The 18,787-nt window shown below is 39.7% G+C and overlaps 1 protein-coding gene across 2 annotated transcripts in view; it reads right to left on the bottom strand.

The window, feature by feature from the left end:
- DPYD (dihydropyrimidine dehydrogenase) overlaps window positions 1-18,787 on the bottom strand; it is a 1,270,977-nt gene that overhangs the window by 29,699 nt on the left and 1,222,491 nt on the right. For both annotated transcript variants that reach the window (XM_033915764.1, XM_033915765.1), the window contains one exon: window positions 3,962-4,105. In XM_033915764.1, coding sequence (XP_033771655.1) covers window positions 3,962-4,105 — 144 coding nt within the window. The remainder of the gene's footprint in view (window positions 1-3,961; window positions 4,106-18,787) is intronic.

Genomic DNA, 18,787 nt, shown 5'->3' with positions numbered 1-18,787 from the left:
AGAGGTGGGTTGGGAATTTAGAATTTGTTAAACAATCGAGTTTTCAGGGATTTTCTAAAGTCTGCGTATGTAGTGGCCTCAAGTATTAAGGTTTGTTGTACACTCAAAGTCTCTGCATCAGTTAAGCTAGCGCCAGTACTAGGCCTTTTATAGACTCTGGACTCCCTGACAGGCAATGGGAGGGTGGCAGAAGATGGTGGGCTCATCATTGCTGGATTTAGCTTGGTGTTACCCAGACTGTGGGGCCACCCCAGATGACCCAGAATGTGGAACCGAGTAGGTGTGGAGAATGCTGAACGTGGATGGAGGAGGAGAGAAGTGATATGCTTCTTATAGGATGGAGAGGAAGGGAAGAAAGAGGAGGAAATGCACATAGATGGAAGAGAGTGATGGGGAACTGAAGAGAAAGGAAAGATATACACATGGATGAAGAGGAGAAGAAGGTGCACATGGATAAAGTGGAATGGAAGGAAATAGAGAAAGGAGATGCACATGGCTGGATGGGAAAAGGAATAGGGGAAAAGATGCATGTGGATGGAGGAAGAGAGGGGCATGCACTTGGGACACAGAAGGGAGGGAGGGAATAGAAAGAGAGAATTGTTGGGTGTGAGTGAGAGGGAAAGAGATGATGCACACGGGGAAAGGAAGAAAGAGGAAAATTGGGCATATATATAGAGAGAGAAGAGTGAGGTAGAAATGCATGTGGAAGAGAAGGATGAGAGAGAAAAATGTTGAATATGGTCATGGAGAGGGAACAGTACGACAGATTGAAATGGATGCAAAGGGGAGGAATGTTGGACATAGTGGTGGAGGGAATGGAGGGAGAGATGTGGCATGTTCTGGAGAGGGGTGATAGAAGTAGAAATGTTGGGCATGGGACTGGTGGCCAATGGTGAAAGATGTTGCACATGATCCGGGGGATGAGAGAGGGAGAACTGTTGGATGTGGCAATGGAGGGAGGGAGAGATGCACCATGGATCTCTCTTTCCCCACTCTCTTTGCAGGGAATGAGAGAAAGACAGATGGACAGTGAGAGAGAGAGAGGGAAATGTTGCCAATGGTGGTGGAGGAGAGAGGAAGAAAGGTTAGACTCATGGAGGGACAGAGAGATGTGTTGGTTGGGGAAAGGAATGAGGTCCAGAGGAGAGGAAGCACGCAGGAGGCAGAAAGAAAGAAATATTGGATGTTCAGTCAGAAGGAAGTGCAACCAGAGACTCATGAAATCACCAGACAACAAAGGTAGGGAAAATGATTTTATTTTTAATTTAGTGATCAAAATGCATTAGTTTTGAGAATTTATATCTGCTCTCTATATTTTGCATTGTATATATATATATTTGTAGCTGTTCCTGAGGTGATATTGTATATTTTAATGTCATCTGCCTTGACCTCTTTGAAAAAAAATGAATATAAATGATAATTAACATTTTCTCTGTATACAGTGTGCTTTGTGTTTTGTTTTGTTTTTAATTTGTGGTTACCATTATATATTTCAAGGGTCAATGTCTCACTCATATAATACTCGTTAAATCTGCTTCATGTCAGTTTTTCCTGACTGGGATCATCATTGTTATCTACTTCAATTATGGTGAATATAAATTTAACCTTTCTAAATATTAAAGGATTCACCAATTCCATTAAGAGAAAGAAAATCCTCTATCTGAAGAACCTCCATTCTGACATCTGCTTCTTGCAAGAATTTCATCTGAACACTACAAAGGCTCAAAAACGTATTGGTGGATATTTTGATCAATGTTTTACCTCTCCAGAAAAAGGTAAATGGAATGGTGTCAGTACTCTAATCTGCATATCCTTTCCATTTAAACTCACTTCTCATATCCATGAAACAGAAGATAGATGGTCTTGCCGAGAGGGTGAAACCTTTGGTTCTCCTAGTGTTCTATTTAATGTATATGCCCCTAATTCAGATGATCCCTCTTTTTTCTATAACCTCAATAGTTCCACTTCCGTATCACTCACTTCTCATACCATCTTAAGTGGTGACTTCAACTTTCTGTGTGACCATCTTCTAAGGCTCAACCTGCCAAATTCAAAATAAGATCTTCATTTAATTCTCTCCTGCACTCCAATGACTAGGCTGCTCTTTGGAGACTGCAACATGCTACAATAAGAGATTACATGTTTTATTTAGCCACTCATCACACATACTCCAGATTGGATTTTTTTATGTACCAAGGGCTTGATCCCCATGTTGGACACCAAAATCCATAGTATCTCGATTTCTGATCCTGCAACAATTTCCTGCTCCTTACTGTGGTCTTAAGAACATAAAATAACCTCTGGAGATTCAATTCTTCCCTTCTTCATGATGAGCTTTTCTTTAATCTTCTAATGGAAATATCCTTGAATTTCTTTAAACAAAATGAAATCTCTGCCTCCAGCTATGTCTTTGGGAATCTTACAAGGGTTGGCTTAGAGGGGAAATAATCAGTTATGTAGCTCACAAACGTAAATCTTTACATTCTTCAACTCAAAAAGGATATTCATGATCTCAAAGCCTCTCTTTACTTTTGACTCTTCCAATTATCAGAAACTCTAATCTATGAAGTTTAAATTCCATATTATCTGACACTTCGGCAGCAATTTCTTTCAAACAAAGTTCTATATACTATTCAGAAGTCAACAAGATAAAGTTAAACGCATTAAACAATGAATCACTAGTATAAAATCAAATACTAGAGATATCCTCACTCCTCCTCCTCAGATTTTACAGTCCTTTAAGTCTTTCTATGAATCCCTATATTCCAATGAATCCACAGTTACTTCAGGTTGATTCTCAGCATATCCAGGATTTCATTCAATTTAATGAGATACTAATGGCCATCAAGAGCTTGCCAACTGCAAACTCTCTGAGTTCTGATGGACTTTCTGCTTAGTTTTACAAACATTTTGTTTTTTTTCCTATCAACTAAACTCCACGCTTACTATCAATCTTTGCTTGTTAATCCCTCCATGCTGGATAGATTTTTAGAGGCTAACATCATTATACCAAAGTCTGGCAGAAATCCTCAATTTGTTCATAACTATCATCCTATTTCACTGCTAAATATGGACTACAAAATCTACACTAAAATTCTTTGTTACTGATTGGAGAAGGAGATTCACAGTGATCAAAGTGGTTTCCTCAAAAATAGATTTGGTTCTGATAACATACATTTATTCTACCATGTAATTCATTCAGCTCAGTCAAAGTGTTTTCCTATTATTATGGTTTCTCTAGATGCAAAGAAGGCCTTTGATCGGGTTGAATGGAATTATTTATTTACTACCCTTGCTAATTTTGGTTTTCCTTCACAATTTATACATATGCTTTGAATTTTATATTCATCCACTTCATCCAGAATTGTGGCCAATGGAGACCTTTCTGAACAATTCATGCTCCAGCATGGAACCAGACAAGAGCGCCCCATCTCACCCTTACTCATTAATTTAGTGTTAGAACCCTTCCTGTCTGAGATACATAAAAATGAGAATATTCGAGGCATAAACTTTGGTTCTATGAAATTAAATTATCTGCCTAAGTGGATGATGTACTTTTAGATTTAACTAAACTTGAATAATCACTTACACTACAGAGTTGATTGAAATTATCTCCACATTTTCTACCTTCTCTGGTTATAGAATAAATTGGGGTAAGACTGAGATAATGCCCTTACATGATTCCTGTAACCCATTTTATCTCCCTAACTTGTCCCTAAAATGGGTTCCCTCTGCCATTAAATATTTGGGAATATATTTTAATAGGGACATACTTACCTCATCCCAAATCAATATGGACAAACTTATGGCTAAGATAAAAGACACAATGATTCCTTGGTCACTGTGTTTTATTTCTATAGGTATTCTCTCGTTCTGTATATAAGTTTCAAAATAGAAAAAATAGAATTCCAAGTCCTAAAATGTAGCTTATAAATTCAGAGAGTTTTTTTTTTTTTTTTACCTTGACCGTTGGAATAGGCTTGTTTGGAGAAAAATATTGTTTCTTAGCTATTGAAGGAAGCTCATTTTGTTGCATCATGTTAATCTTGTTTTCAGCTGTGATTCTCTTACGTTCTTCCAGATAAGGTCCAAAAGTAGGAAGTTTCTGTAGAAAGAACCAAAAATCAATTAGTTTCATACGTTCCTTAGAGTGAATGGGCCAATTGTATACGTCAAAGGTAATGAATCAGTTGTTTTCCTTTAATTTTTTAAATAAAAAAAGCTTCAAATGGAATAACATAGTAACGTGGTAAATGATGGCAGATAAAGACCTGAATGGTCCATGCAATCTGCTCAATAGTTACACTTTATTTGATATTATTGAGTCATAGACCATAGAGGTCCACCTGGTACTGTCCTTAGGTTTCAACTACTGGAGTTACTGTCGAAGCTCAGTACCTTAGGTTTGAGTTACAGGCAGTCTACGAGTTACAGACGTCTGACTTAAATACGACTCATACTTAAGAACGTGGTTACAGCTTCCTTTGATTTCACTGAGCAGTATTTCCAGTGGCATAGACTCCTCCTACACTTCTCCTTTAGCAGATTCATTTGCCCTGGATCAGTAGCATGGAATGTTGCTACTACTTGGGTTTTGACCAGGTACTAGGGACCTGGATTGACTACCGTGATAATGGGGTACTGAGCTTGATGGACCATTGGTCTGACCCAGTATGTTCATTAAGAACAGTGTGTGGTTGTGCTTGCTTTACCTTAGAACAGGGGTAGGGAACTCCGGTCCTCGAGAGCCGTATTCCAGTCGGGTTTTCAGGACTTCCCCAATGAATATGCATGAGATCTATTTGCATGCACTGCTTTCAATGCATATTCATTGGGGAAATCCTGAAAACCCGACTGGAATACGGCTCGCGAGGACCGGAGCTCCCTACCCCTACCTTAGAAGGAATACTGGTAGGAACAGTTGGCCATTTGTCAGCTGGGAGCAGAGGTAAGCAGCAAAAATCTTAAAATCTATAAGTTCTGACTTACATACAAATCTGACTTAAGAACAGATTTAAAAACAACTCGTTCTTAACCTGGTGACTGCCTATACAGGAGTTGCTGTTGAAGCTCATTCCAGCCTATCCAAACCCTCTCATCATTTGCGGGATACAGACCGTAAAAGTATGTCCAGCACCATCCTCATGTTTCAAATTACTGGAGATTCTGTTGAAGCCCTCCCCAGCCTGTTCTAAATCGAATATGGAGCACGGTGCAAGTCTGCCGAGTACTGGCCTTACATCTTGTTTTCAAATTTATTCCACATTAAGGAGCTTTTTAAGCTGCAAAAATATTATTCTTTGTCAAATGTAAGCTTTGATTTTAAATGATTTAACATGCTGCTCACAGATCGGATGACTTTTAAAACCCTTATTTAAGGGGAAAAAAGCAGGATTAGCAGTTGGATGGTTGCATATCTGCAGGATCAGTGGCCATTAAAAAGGCATTCAGTGTAAATCCCTTTCTGAATATAAGGTTAATTGATTTCCTATTATAGTGTCAGATGCATAGTAGTGAAGTCTTTGTTCATTATTTTTTTTTATGGTGAATGAAATGCAAGACTGGTAGTCACCATTAACCCCTAGCAGAGGCTATGAAGCATCCTCCTGTATTTCTTAGACAAAGGGAGAAAAAAGAAATCCTGATCAGGATGATCAAAACCTGCCTTGTACCACATGAACTATACAAATCTTTAGCAGTATAGAGATTTTTTTTTATTTTATTTTAATAGTTTCTCCAGGGATTCATCATGGATAAATTTGTTCTTACAGTCAAGCTAAATACAATCCTTTTAAAGATGAGTATCTTCCACTACAACTCAGTCTCTCTTTAGAGAGAAAAGGTTTTACATTGCCAATAGAAGAGTGACAGCATAATGAATCAACTATGAAACTTAAGCCAGTACAGCTTTGAGGTAGAGAAGTCTATTCTGATTATAATTTATTCATGGATCAATGTGAAGGTAATTGAGCATAGTATGAACTGGAAAAGGGTGTTGTTCTTTAACAGCAACAGGAAATGGTATCTTCCTGCCCAAATTACCATAAAGTCCTTGTTAAGTGGATATCTGGAGGAATCCAATCTCACCACTGAACGCTATGGTAATGGGTTCATTGCTCTTTGTAATACATCTTCTATTTGTTTTATAACACTGTCTAAAACACCATTCTAATACTTTTTCCCCCCCAAAGTTTAAATTATGCAGGTTATTTCAATAAGACAGAAACTTGCTAGAACTCAGACGGAAAACACTATTAGTTCGGTGCTTTCATAAAACGGTGTCTCAGTGTTGCAGGCTTATATACTCTGCTGGGGATAGAATTCAAGTCATTGTTCCCTGTAGTGCAGAAATTTATGGTTTTAAAAAAATCAGTATTGTATTTGTGCAGTCCAAGTTATAAATTAAAATTATTGATTACTCTATACATTAACTTTTGGGAAATAAGGAAGGTAATTATAGAAGAGGGGTTCATACACAGTAACGCGGAAGACAAAGGCACGCGCCGACAACTGAGCGCAAGATGGAGGTGCGCGCTGAAGAAAAAGACTGTTTTTAGGGGCTGTGACGGGGGTTTTTGTTGGGGAGCCCACCCCACTTTACTTAATACATATCGCGGCGGCGTTGTGGGGGGTTTGGGGGGTTGTAACCCCCCACATTTTAGTGAAAACGTAACTTTTTCCCTAAAAAGAGGGAAAAAGTTAAGTTTTCAGTAAAATGTGGGGGGTTACAACCCCCCAAACCCCCCACAACGCGGCGCGATCTGTATTAAGTAAAGTGGGGTGGGCTCCCCAACAAAATCCCCCGTTGCAGCCCCTAAAAACAGTCTTTTTCTTCGGTGCGCGCCTCCGCACTGCGCTCAGTTGTCTGCTCGCGCCTTTGTCCCGGCGCGCTTTTGACCTGACACCTAGAAGAGGCCACCTAACTTATATGGCAAATAAGTACATGGATTTCACCAATTTTCATATGACCATGCTATCCCTTTAAAAATTAACTTGTGTAAAGTTCATGCACAGATCTACACCTGCTCTGTTGTATGCACAAATTTCCTGTCGTATTTTACATGTATATGAGGGGTTGTTGAAAAGTTCTCAGCTCATCCAAGAAGAGAATGATGTGGAGTCATGAAACTTACAAGTTATTCCACACTTTTCTTGACACTTTTCATTTCATATCATTGAAACAGATTACACAATTATATATTGGTTTTTTCCCCTCTCTCTTTGCTATAGTTTTCCTAATCTTTTGTTAACTGTCATTTAGGTTTTTCCCATGTTTGCATATATACACACTTTGACACGCAGCTCCTGATTGGTGAGGCCCGACTTTAATGCAGGAAGCGGTGGTCGGAGCATACCGCGAGTGATTTCCTTCACTTGCCGGCGTTCAGGCTGCTCTCTCCTGCGCAGTCATTCGCAGTCGAAAAATACCGCGAATCGCCAACCACAAATGACCAGGGGAGCACTGTATATCTTTATTCATAGGCCATTCCAAAATCCCAGCAGCATCTAGCTAGATCCAATAGGGTGAATATCTACCTCTGCTAAGCTGCTAAAGATGGTAATCTCTTCTCCAAAAGAAGCTATATTTAGCTGTTTGATAAACTGACATTCTGGAAGGCATGACTGGGTCAGGGACAGGGGTGAAGGGGGAATTAAGGACTTAGTTATCACCATTAAGATGTGTTATTTTAGCACAGCTCTCTTTATGCACAACAAGACCTGGTTACTTATGACTACGGTTAATTGTAAAATAACATGCCTTAATGGTAGACCATGTTGATAATTCCCCCCTCCTCAGTTAGTTAGCACAGATATTTCAGCAGTCATTGGCTAAGATAGGTAACTATGCCTGTGAACAGGGATTGGAATGTAAATTCTAGGCAATTATGTTATAGTAGCTAGATTGCAAATTACATTGCACTTAACCTTTGCTGGCTATCACACAGACAGTTATGCCATTGCTCAGCAACTTATTCAATATCAGTCTCAATATATAAATGAATCTTATGCTAGAGTCAATGGAAGCAAATCAATTATTCATTTTGGATATCTTGAAGTTCAGACGTGCTTGTGACCCACGAGGACAAGAGTTTGACAGTTCTGGAGAAGGACACTAGTAAAAACTCAAGAGTTTACAATATGGTATATAAAATGTCATTAATGTTACAAACCAAAAAATAAAGCTTGAAAAAGCAGGTAGGCTTACCACTGCAGAATGCAACACCTAGCCTAAAATGAAATATAGCCAAATAGTTTGCTAAAATGCAAATATAGACATAATATTTATTTATTTTTATTTATAAATCAGTCAGTATTCCGGCAACAAGGAACATTTTTTAAATAATTATTGAAGCCAGCTGGGATAGAACTGCATATTAAATACCAGATCATGTGTACATATTGGTATTGAATATCTGGGTCAGATCAAATAGGAAGTAGCAACCAGGACTTATGCAGATCCTGGCTGATATTCAGCTGGGAAACCCTATAAATCACTTATATATACCCTGGCTGAATATCAACCAGGGCCTGCATAAGAGTATCTGGCCAGGTACCAACCCCCCACCCCCAAATTCTGATCCACTCTCTCCATCTCATCCCCTGGAAAATCAATTGTGACCCCCCCCAACCGAGGATCTCCCCTACTCCTGAATGCCACCAATTAGAGATAAATAAGAACATAAGGTCCATCAAGCTCATTATCCTGTTTTCAACAGTGGCCGACCCAGGTCCCAAGTACCTAGAATAGATCCCAAGTAGTAAAACAAATTTTGTACTGCTTATCCTAAGAATAAGCGATAGATTTCCCTAGGCTATCTCTATAATGTCCTATGGACTTCTCTTTTAGGAAGTTATCCAAATCTTTTTTTAACCCTGCTAAGCTAACTGATTTCACTACATTTTCTGGCAACAAAATCCAGAGTTTAATTACACATTGTGTGAAGAAATATTTTCTCCGGTTTGCTTTAAATCTACTTCTTAGTAGCTTCATCGCATGTCCCCTAGTCCAAGCATTTTTGGAAAGAGTGAACAAGCAATTCACATCTATCCTTTCCATGCCACTCAGTATTTTATAGACCTCCATCATATCACATCTGAGCCGTCTCTTCTCCAAGCTGAAGTGCCCTAGCCACTTTAGCCTTTCCTCATAGGAAAGTATTGCTGATGTCATCAAATAAAACCATGACAACCTAAACCCATAGATCTCAATTAAATGCATTACATTTCATGTAGGAATTTAAACCTGCAGATTCTATGGTGTTCTGTTTAAATATCCAGCGTTGCTCCTATTGATGAAATTTTCTTCTAGGGTCACCTCGATATAAATCCACACATGTAAGGTCAATCACCATACATCATAAATTATAAAAAATTGGGACATTATCAAGACAATGTATTACCATGGAATACATATTACCTAATTCTATATATGGTGCTAAAAATCATACATGGAAATTTGAGCATGTACCCAATTGCCATGCAAAATCTAATTGGATAACAAATCTAATTGGATAACAATCACTTATCAATGTTAATTGGAATTAATTAAAATTTATGCATGCATTTTTAGGCACCGGGATCTGTGCATAAAATTTATGTGGACCCCATAAAGGGATGTGACTATGAGAGGAGCATGTGCAGTTCCATAAATAAGGAAAATCTGTGCGTAATTTAGGCATGAAAGTTTGCTCCAGGTTTTACTTGGTGTAAATCCTTGTGCCTAAAAGTGGGTGCAGATCCCAGTGCCAATCGCTATTCTATATATGGTGTCCAACACTGAGCACCGTTTATGGAACAGCGCAGCATGAAATATTATCGGCACAATTTATAGAACTGAATCCACAGCGCCTATGTTCAATCGTAAGTTTTGAAAGCATAAAAATTTGGCCAATATACTAATTTGGCTACTGTTCCATGGCAAAGGCAAAAACCTCAGGCCCAAGTTTCCAAGTTTTACTTGGGTTTGATATATTGTGCTTCAATCAAAGTTATCAATGTGGGTTTGATATTCAAAGTGATTTAGCCAGCTGTTGACCAGTTAAATCATTAATATACTGCAACACTTAATTGGCTAAGTGCTGCTGAAAAAAATTATAATTAGTGTCAAACTCAAAGCCAACTATTTTGGGGGTGTTCCAGAGTCAAGAGTCAGCACTTGACCATTTACATGCTGATATTCAACCCTTAAGTGGCCAGGGTTACCACATAAATGGGACCACCTAAAAGTCTGTCTTATTTTTATCTGGTAACTTACCCCCCTCTTTTATTTATTTATTTTATTACTTATATACCACTTATATCCTAAGTGGTTTAAATTCAGGTACTTTATCCTATTTCCCTATTTGTCCCGGTGGGCTCAAACTCTATCTAGTGTACCTGGGGCAATGCACAGATTTTAACGCCAGCAGCGGTAGTAACTGCTTTGACGCTCATACGAGCATCAGAGCAGTTACCGCTACTGCCGGTGCTAAAACCCATACTATGCATTCATAAAAGAGGGGGTTAATGTGCTTACTATTAGCTTAAGTGGCTATGTGTTAGCAGACTTAAAAATAACTGGATATTCAAAGCCAAAGCCAATATAGCTCCCAGCTTTGAATATCTGGGAATAATGATGTAGGCAGTGAGCAAAATGCTCACTGCAGCTTGCTGAATATTGACTCCTTAATGCTCTTTATTAAAATTTTCCTTCTGCTTTCTCTCTATTCAGATAACTTGAATTTCAAACAAACATTTTGGGAACTTTACTGTAATAATCTGTTATTTTAATCTTAATATACTCTTAATTTAAAATGAAAACATTTTTAGTATTTCCTGTAATGTTTCCCTGGTGACAACCACATAATGCTTTATTAAATACATATTTTTCTAGATGTCATTCATCCAGCTTAATAATTACTGAGTATTTTTTAACTCCCTAGAAATTACCTTTTAGCTCAGTGTAACTTTTCATTTTATTTTCTGATTGAATTTATTCACCTGAATGAAAAACAGTTGAAATTCGGATGATCAAATACTGAAACTTATACTAAAGTACTCAATTGACTTTCTCACCCATTATCAGAAATTGGCCTTTCAGCTATAAAGTGTTACATAGAAACATGATGGCAGATAAAGGCCAAATGGCCCATCCAGTCTGCCCATCCGCAGTAACCATTATCTCTTCCTTTCTCTAAGAGATCCCACGTGCCTATCCCAGGCTTTCCTGAAATCAAACACAGTCTCTGTCTCCACCACCTCTACCGGGAGACTGTTCCACGCATCTACCACCCTTTTTGTAAAAAAGTATTTCCTTAGATTACTCCTATGCCCTCTCATTCCAAAGCTTCCTTTCATTACCTCTGCTTATACCCTACCCCTAAGATATACTGTAGATTATTCCAAACTGTTTAAACCGAGCATAATCACAAAGTATCTTCATTGACCATTTGTGAAAGTTTGTCACAGATACTTAGGGCTCCTTAGGGCATTAGTATTTTGGCTTTCCGCGGGGGTGTTAGCGCGTGATGAAATGTCCGACGCGCTAACCCCTATAGCGCACCTTGATAAAAGGAGCCCTTAGTCCAATAAAAGTTTCACCTACAGTTTGCTTTTTGACTTCTATCAGTTTTTAATGATGTGGTCAATTATCATGCCATTTAACCAATTAAAAAAAATAATTTAATTGCGCATGGATTTAGGTTAGGCGTTGCCAGGCATCTGCAATTAGGGCGTCATTTATAGAATCATCCTCTTAGCACATCTGCAGTACATTAGTGCATGCTGACTGGTTAGTGCAGGAATACTGCATGAGTCATTATTGCCTACAAATGGGTGCTAGCAAGTGCTCTTGTGATTATTTTTTTAATGTTGTGCCATTCAGGCTGTATCAAGGCTGTCCCCGTTTTTCACCATGTTCCGCCATCATGTTGGCAAGCGTCCCCAGCTGACAGAGCTTTTAATGGAAAGATACGTGCTCAAACTTGAATGATAATTAGAATTTGAATGGGAAGTTTTTAAATAAACCAGATAATTTATAAGCAGAAAAAAAAATAACCATCTCCCTCCTTTACTAACACGTAGGGCAGGTTTTAGCACCAGCAGCTGCGGTAACTGCTCCGTCGCTCATAGGAATTCTATGAGCGTCGGAGCATTTACCACTGCTGCCGGCGTGAAAAACCTTGCTATGCATTAGTAAAGGAGGGGGGGGTATATGAATGAAAAGCACAAAATGGATCTATGACGATTCGTTAGCAGTCTTTCTATACGAAAAAGAGATGTAAGTTTAGTATGCTCACAGTTTTGGCTGTGAGCATGTAACACTGGCTGAGCCAGTTGTTAAGGAAGGAGTTAAAGGTTAAAGTTTAGCAGGCTCTGGGAGGAGGGAGGGGAGGAATAGGGAGGTAGGGGATGGATCGGCATGAAAGGATTAGCAGGATTGGAGGGGTAGTGGGTAGTGGGAGGGAATTGTTGAGGAAAGGTGAGCTGGGATTGGTGGGAGGTGCTGTGAAGAGAGGGGAATTAATAGCAAAATTTTTGGTGGTTTGCGGTATTTTTGGTTGGAAGGGAGGTTGGTAGGGTGAGGGTTGTTGTAGGGGCAAAGTTTCCCCCCTCCCCCCTCTTTTCCTGGTTTTTCGGGGGTTTTGGAATGGGGGTTCTTTGGGGGTGGGTGGTTGGGTTGGTCGCAGTTTTATTGGCGGAAAAAAATTGAGGTTTTGGGGAAAAATGTGGACCAGTGTGGCTAGGAAAATTATGGGGGATTTGTTTTTGAGTGGCTCATGTGCAATACCGCCATGGGTGGCGGCAGGACTCTGCGGCACTGCGAGCCCTTCTGGGGTGGAGTATGGGATTTGTGGGAACACTGACTAGCTCCTGGGGTTGTAATTGTTATGTTACACTGGTATGCTACACTGTTTTTTGATGCATGGTTATCACTTATGGATTTATTGTACTTTGGGAGTTAATAAAGCTGCGGCCCAAATTTTGCCATTAATTTGTTTTGTGTTATTATTATTGTTGAGGAAACATTAGCAGAGAGGTGCGAATGACAGTGTTACTGCATACGTTTCTGATAATCCATAGAAAAAAAATAAAGTACTATATCAAGTTTTCTTTATTTTTGATATACCATTTATCATACAAGTATCTAAACGGTTAACAATAAAATAGAATATAAAAATTAAAAATCTTAAAATAAAAACATGGCTAAGCCAAAAGGAGGGAAGCACTTACGCATTTACGAAACATAGAAACATAGAAAAAAGCGGCAGAAAAGGGCTATAGCCCACCAAGTCTGCCCATTCCAAGTATCCTCCCCCCCTGAGTTTACTCCCTTAAAGATCCCACGTGAGTATCCCATTTTCTCTTAAAATCCGTCACGCTGCTGGCCTTTATCACCTGGAGTGGGAGTCTGTTCCAATGATCCACAACTCTCTCGGTGAAGAAATACTTCCTGAAGTCGCCATGAAACTTCCCTCCCCTGATTTTTAGCGGATGCCCTCTGGTGGTCGAGGGTCCCATGAGCCGGAAGATATCATCTTCTGACTCGATGTGCCCCGTGATATACTTATACGTTTCAATCATATCTCCCCGTTCCCTTCTTTCCTCAAGTGAGTACATCCGCAATTTCTCTAGTCTTTCTTCATACGTGAGATCCTTGAGCCCCAAGACCATCCTGGTGGCTGTTCGCTGTACCGACTCGATTCTCAGCACGTCCTTTCGGTAGTGAGGTCTCCAAAACTGAACGCAGTACTCTAAGTGAGGCCTCACCATGGCTCTGTACAACGGCATCATAACTTCAGGTCTCCTGCTGACGAAACCTCTGCGGATACACCCCATCATTTGTCTTGCTCTGGAGGAAGCCTTCTCCACTTGATTGGCAACCTTCATGTCCTCGCTAATGATCACTCCTAGATCGCGTTCCGCTGTGGTCCTAACCAAGGTTTCACCATTTAGTACATAAGTTCTACGCGGGTTTCTCTTTCCCAGGTGCATTACCTTGCATTTTTTAGCATTGAAGCCAAGCTGCCAAGTAGTTGACCATTGTTCCAGCAGCAGTAGATCGTGTGTCATATTATCAGGTAATAAGCTTCTGCCTACTATGTTGCAAAGTTTGGCGTCGTCGGCGAACAGCGATACCTTTCCCCTAAGTCCTTGCGTCATATCTCTTATGAATAAGTTGAATAGAATCGGACCCAGGACCGAGCCCTGCGGCACTCCACTTATCACGTCCGATGCTTCAGATGGGGTACCGTTCACCACTAGCCTTTGATGTCTGCCGCTCAGCCAATCCCCAACCCATGTAGTTAGAGTGTCTCCTAATCCTATCGATTTTAGCTTGTTCAGTAATCTTCGATGAGGGACGCTATCAAATGCTTTACTGAAGTCCAAATACACTACGTCCAGTGACTCTCCAGCATCCAGTTGTCTAGTAACCCAGTCAAAAAAGCTAATCAGATTAGATTGGCAGGATCTACCCTGGGTGAACCCGTGTTGGTGTGGATCACGTAGTTTTTCTTCGTCTAGGATTGTGTCAATATTCTGTTTGATCAGTGTTTCCATGAGTTTACACACTATAGACGTGAGACTCACTGGTCTGTAGTTTGCTGTCTCTGTCCTGCAGCCCTTTTTGTGGAGTGGGATTACGTTGGCGGGTTTCCAGTCCAAGGGGACCCTTCCTGTGCTTAGGGAAAGATTGAAAAGAACAGATAATGGTTCTGCCAGGACTTCCCTTAACTCCCTTAGCATTCTGGGATGTAGGTTATCTGGTCCCATGGCTTTGTTTACTTTGAGTCTTGATAGTTCGTCGTAGACGCTACTGGGCGTAAATTCAAAATCTTGAAACGGGTCTTTCTGGTTATCTCCCGTCTGCAGCTGTGGACCAACTCCCGGCGCTTCTCGGGTGAATACTGAACAGAAGTATTGGTTTAGTAGTTCTGCCTTCTCAGAATCTGATTCCGCAAAGTTACCGTCCGATTGCTTCAGGCGTACTATCCCATCTTTGTTTCTTTTCCTGTCACTAATATAGCTGAAGAAAGATTTATCCCCTTTCTTAATTTTCCGTGCTAACTCTTCCTCCATTTGGAGTTTGGACTCTCTGACTGCCGTTTTGACAGCTTTAGATCTGTCTAGATAGTACTCTTTTGCCCCCTCTCTGCCTAGATGTTTGTAGGTGATAAATGCGTCTTTTTTCTGTTTAACTAGGTCTGAAATTTCTTTACTGAACCATTGGGGTCTTTTGTTTCTCCTGCGAAAGCGAAACAAGGGGAGAGGAGAGTTATTAAATACATCGAAATGGAAAATAAAAATAAAAAAGGGAGGCAAAATTGGAAGGGAAGTACAATTGTATAAGGGGGAGTCGCTTCAAAAGAAGCGTTTTGATTGTCAAAGAGGTTTTATGAAAGAGGAGCAATAGTTGTGGAAATCAGGGTTTAAAAGGCATAGGCGTCTTTAAAAAGGAAAGTTTGGAGTTTGATATCGAGGTTGCACAACACTAGCTAGGATAGTATTTTAAAAATGACATTTTGGTACACAGATGCTACAGAATTAGTGCTCAATGTGCAGCATCAGCCTGCCTAACTGGAGGTGCCAGTTACAGAATTGCCCCCTTAGTGAATCGAGATCTTATCCAGTAATAAATTCAGGTACTTTATCCTATTTCCCTATTTGTCCTGGTGGGCTCAAACTCTATCTAGTGTACCTGGGGCAATGCACAGATTTTAACGCCAGCAGCGGCAGTAACTGCTTCAACGCTCATATGAGCATCAGAGCTCTGGCAGCTTGGAACTGAGGGCTATTTCAGAGAAGAAATGGTTGTTTTCTTAAATATATTTCTGAGTGACCATTATGAGATAACAATAAACCAACTGATTGCTACATAACAGGCACATTTCATCTTTATTTTTACTTGCTGTTAAAAGAAAAAATTAATGAAAGAATTGCTAGAGACAATTGCATTTAAGTATTGACTTTTTGACATAAGTAACATAGTACCTACTAGAGCATTCACAGTATTGATCAGTAATGTCTGACTGGTTGACCGATAAAGTCTAATCCAATGTGTCATTATCAGATAAATAAGTTATAGAAAGGGCTTTGACCTCACATTTAACCTTATGTCAAAAAATAAAGATGGTCTGTTGCTATTTTACCGCTTGCTTGCAGGCTTGTTTCTGACTGGGGAATATTAGGGGATATTGTGCAATTGCTAGGCCACAAACAGCATGATGCTAATATTAGAAATCCACTAATCTGAAAAGCTCAGGTTAATTATAAGTTTTGGAAAGTCAAGACTTTCCAGACATCTAAATTCAATGATTGTTGTTCTTTAGTTTTGCAGGGCTGCCCAAGTCCGGTCCTCGAGATCTACTGGCAGGCCTGGTTTTCAGGATATCCACAATGACTATGCATGAGAGAGATTTGCCTGCACTGCCTTCTTGGTATGCAAATCTCTCTCGTGCATGTTCATTGTGGATATCCTGAAAATCTGGCCTGCCAGTAGGTCTCGAGGACCGGACTTGGGCAGCCTGGTTTAAAGTATCCATTGTTCACTGTCTGTAGTGAGGAGCCTTCCTGTTTTTCCATTTATCACATTGTTAACGCGGAGCATGATCATAATAATAATAATTTTAATTTTTATATACTGCCTAACCAGAAATGGTTCTAGGCGGTTCACAACAAATAAAAACTGATCATTTAGCGAAGAATACAATTTAAAATAGAAATACATCAGATAATAAAATATAAGAAATGCATAAAATTTTAAAAAGACGACAGAATACAATTAGGATACAAATTTATCAAATAATTGGGTCTTCAATAATTTTCTAAAATCAAGATAGGTGGAAGCTCCTAGCATAATTTTTCTAAACCAACCATTCAATTTAGCAGCCTGAAAATAGAGAGTTCTCTCAAGAAATCAGAGATTTCATTGGTGATATTTTATATGGTTCTGAACTTCCAACTACTATAAGGAGAACATGAAAACCACAGCTATGAGAAAGAGGATTTCATAATCTCTGATAACTATGCTATGTCTTATTATAACATATCATAGTCAACTTAAAAGTAAGCCTTCCCCTGGGACTAGCGAAGTTTTACTTATTGCACAGAGACCAGTGACTGACTTTTCAGCTGGTAACATCTTTGCCTACTATTGATGTCAGTGCTGAGGACCTCCAAGTGAAAGGTTCAATATCGAGTTAGTTTGCAAAAATCATCTTACTCCTCCCATGCAACCACCTATCACTATTTTTTATTTTCTTTCGCTAACATGATATTTAAAATCATGCGATTGGAGAACAGCCAAGTACAATAACATTGATGTGAAGTTGTGCTGCTCTGCGCCACTTGAATTTCTCAAGTGCTCACTATGGGTTTTTGAAAACCAAATTCTGTATATGCCACCTAAATAAATAAATAAATCTGTGCTGAAAATATCTGTGCTTAGCCTTATTTTTTAAACAGCCTCTAAAGCTGAATGCAGTTTATTGAATATACATAGCGCTATCCGCTCGACCAACATTTAAGCACTGCCATTTATGCCAATGAAAACCAAGATTGTGCCTAAACTGTGTGTGGATGGGATGTATTCTGTAACAGTATGTCTATTCGAGAATGCTCACGACCCGCCAAAGCACCACTCCTGGCCATGCCCCTGTTGACATCTGCGCAGTAGAATTTACATGCACCACTTTATAGAACATGCTTAGAAAGTTATGTGTGTAAATTCTAAGTAGGGCCAATTAGAGGACTGTGTGTGGTGCAGTGGTTGGAGCTACAGCCTCAGCACATTGGGGTTGTGGGTTCAAACCCCCACTGCTCCTTGTGACCTCCATAGCCCCAGGTACATTAGATAGATTGTGAACCCACCGGGACAGACACTGAAAAATGCTTGAGTATTCGATTGTAAAACCGCTTGGATAAGCAATATATAAAAACCTAATAAACTTGAAACTTAAACTTCATAATTGCTTGTTAATTTACAAACCAATCAATGCCAATAATTGCCGATCAGTAAAGTTGTACATGCAAATTGGCAATGAGCACACATTTGTGCAAGTAACTTTGGTCGCAGTAAATAGAATCTGATGGACAGTGTGTTGTCGATCAGTTTTTTATGGGACCATTCTCACAAAACCAAACACAAAATTTAAGAGAACAGTAGAAAGATACTGCTGGATAAGGAATAAGATAAGGGGCCAGAGAAGAGCGACTAAAATGGTTAAGGGGCTGGAGGAGTTGCCATACAGGGAGAGATTAGAGAACCTTGGCTTCTTCTCCCTTGAAAATGGAGACTGAGAGGGGACATGATCGAAACATTCAAGATAATGAAGGGAATAGACTTAGTAGATAAGGACAGGTTGTTCACCCTCTCCAAAGTAGGGAGAATCAGAGGGCACTCTCTAAAGTTGAAAGGGGATAGATTCCGTACAAACGTAAGGAAGTTCCTCTTCACTCAGAGAGTGGTGGAAAACTGGAACGCTCTTCCAGAGTCTGCTATAGGGGAAAATACCCTCCAGGGTTTCAATACAAAGTTGGACAAGTTCCTGCTAAACTGGAACATACACAGGTGAGGCTGGACTCATTTAGAGCACTGATTTTTGACCTTAGGGCTGCCATGTGAGCGGTCTGCTGGGCAGGATGGACCACTGGTCTGACCCAGCAGTGGCAATTCTTATGTTCTTATAAGTAGTTCTTAAAATAAAATTGTTTTCCTGTCGGGAATTATTTCAGAGAATGAGCCTGACTTTGATATTGTATGAGTAAATATATGAACATTTGTAGACAGAATACTTATATATCTTAA

The sequence above is a fragment of the Geotrypetes seraphini genome, chromosome 12 (genome assembly GCF_902459505.1).
Source record: "Geotrypetes seraphini chromosome 12, aGeoSer1.1, whole genome shotgun sequence".
Lineage (NCBI taxonomy): Eukaryota > Metazoa > Chordata > Amphibia > Gymnophiona > Dermophiidae > Geotrypetes > Geotrypetes seraphini.
Note: the sequence above shows the minus strand (reverse complement) of the source record. Positions and strands in the feature narration are given on the sequence as shown.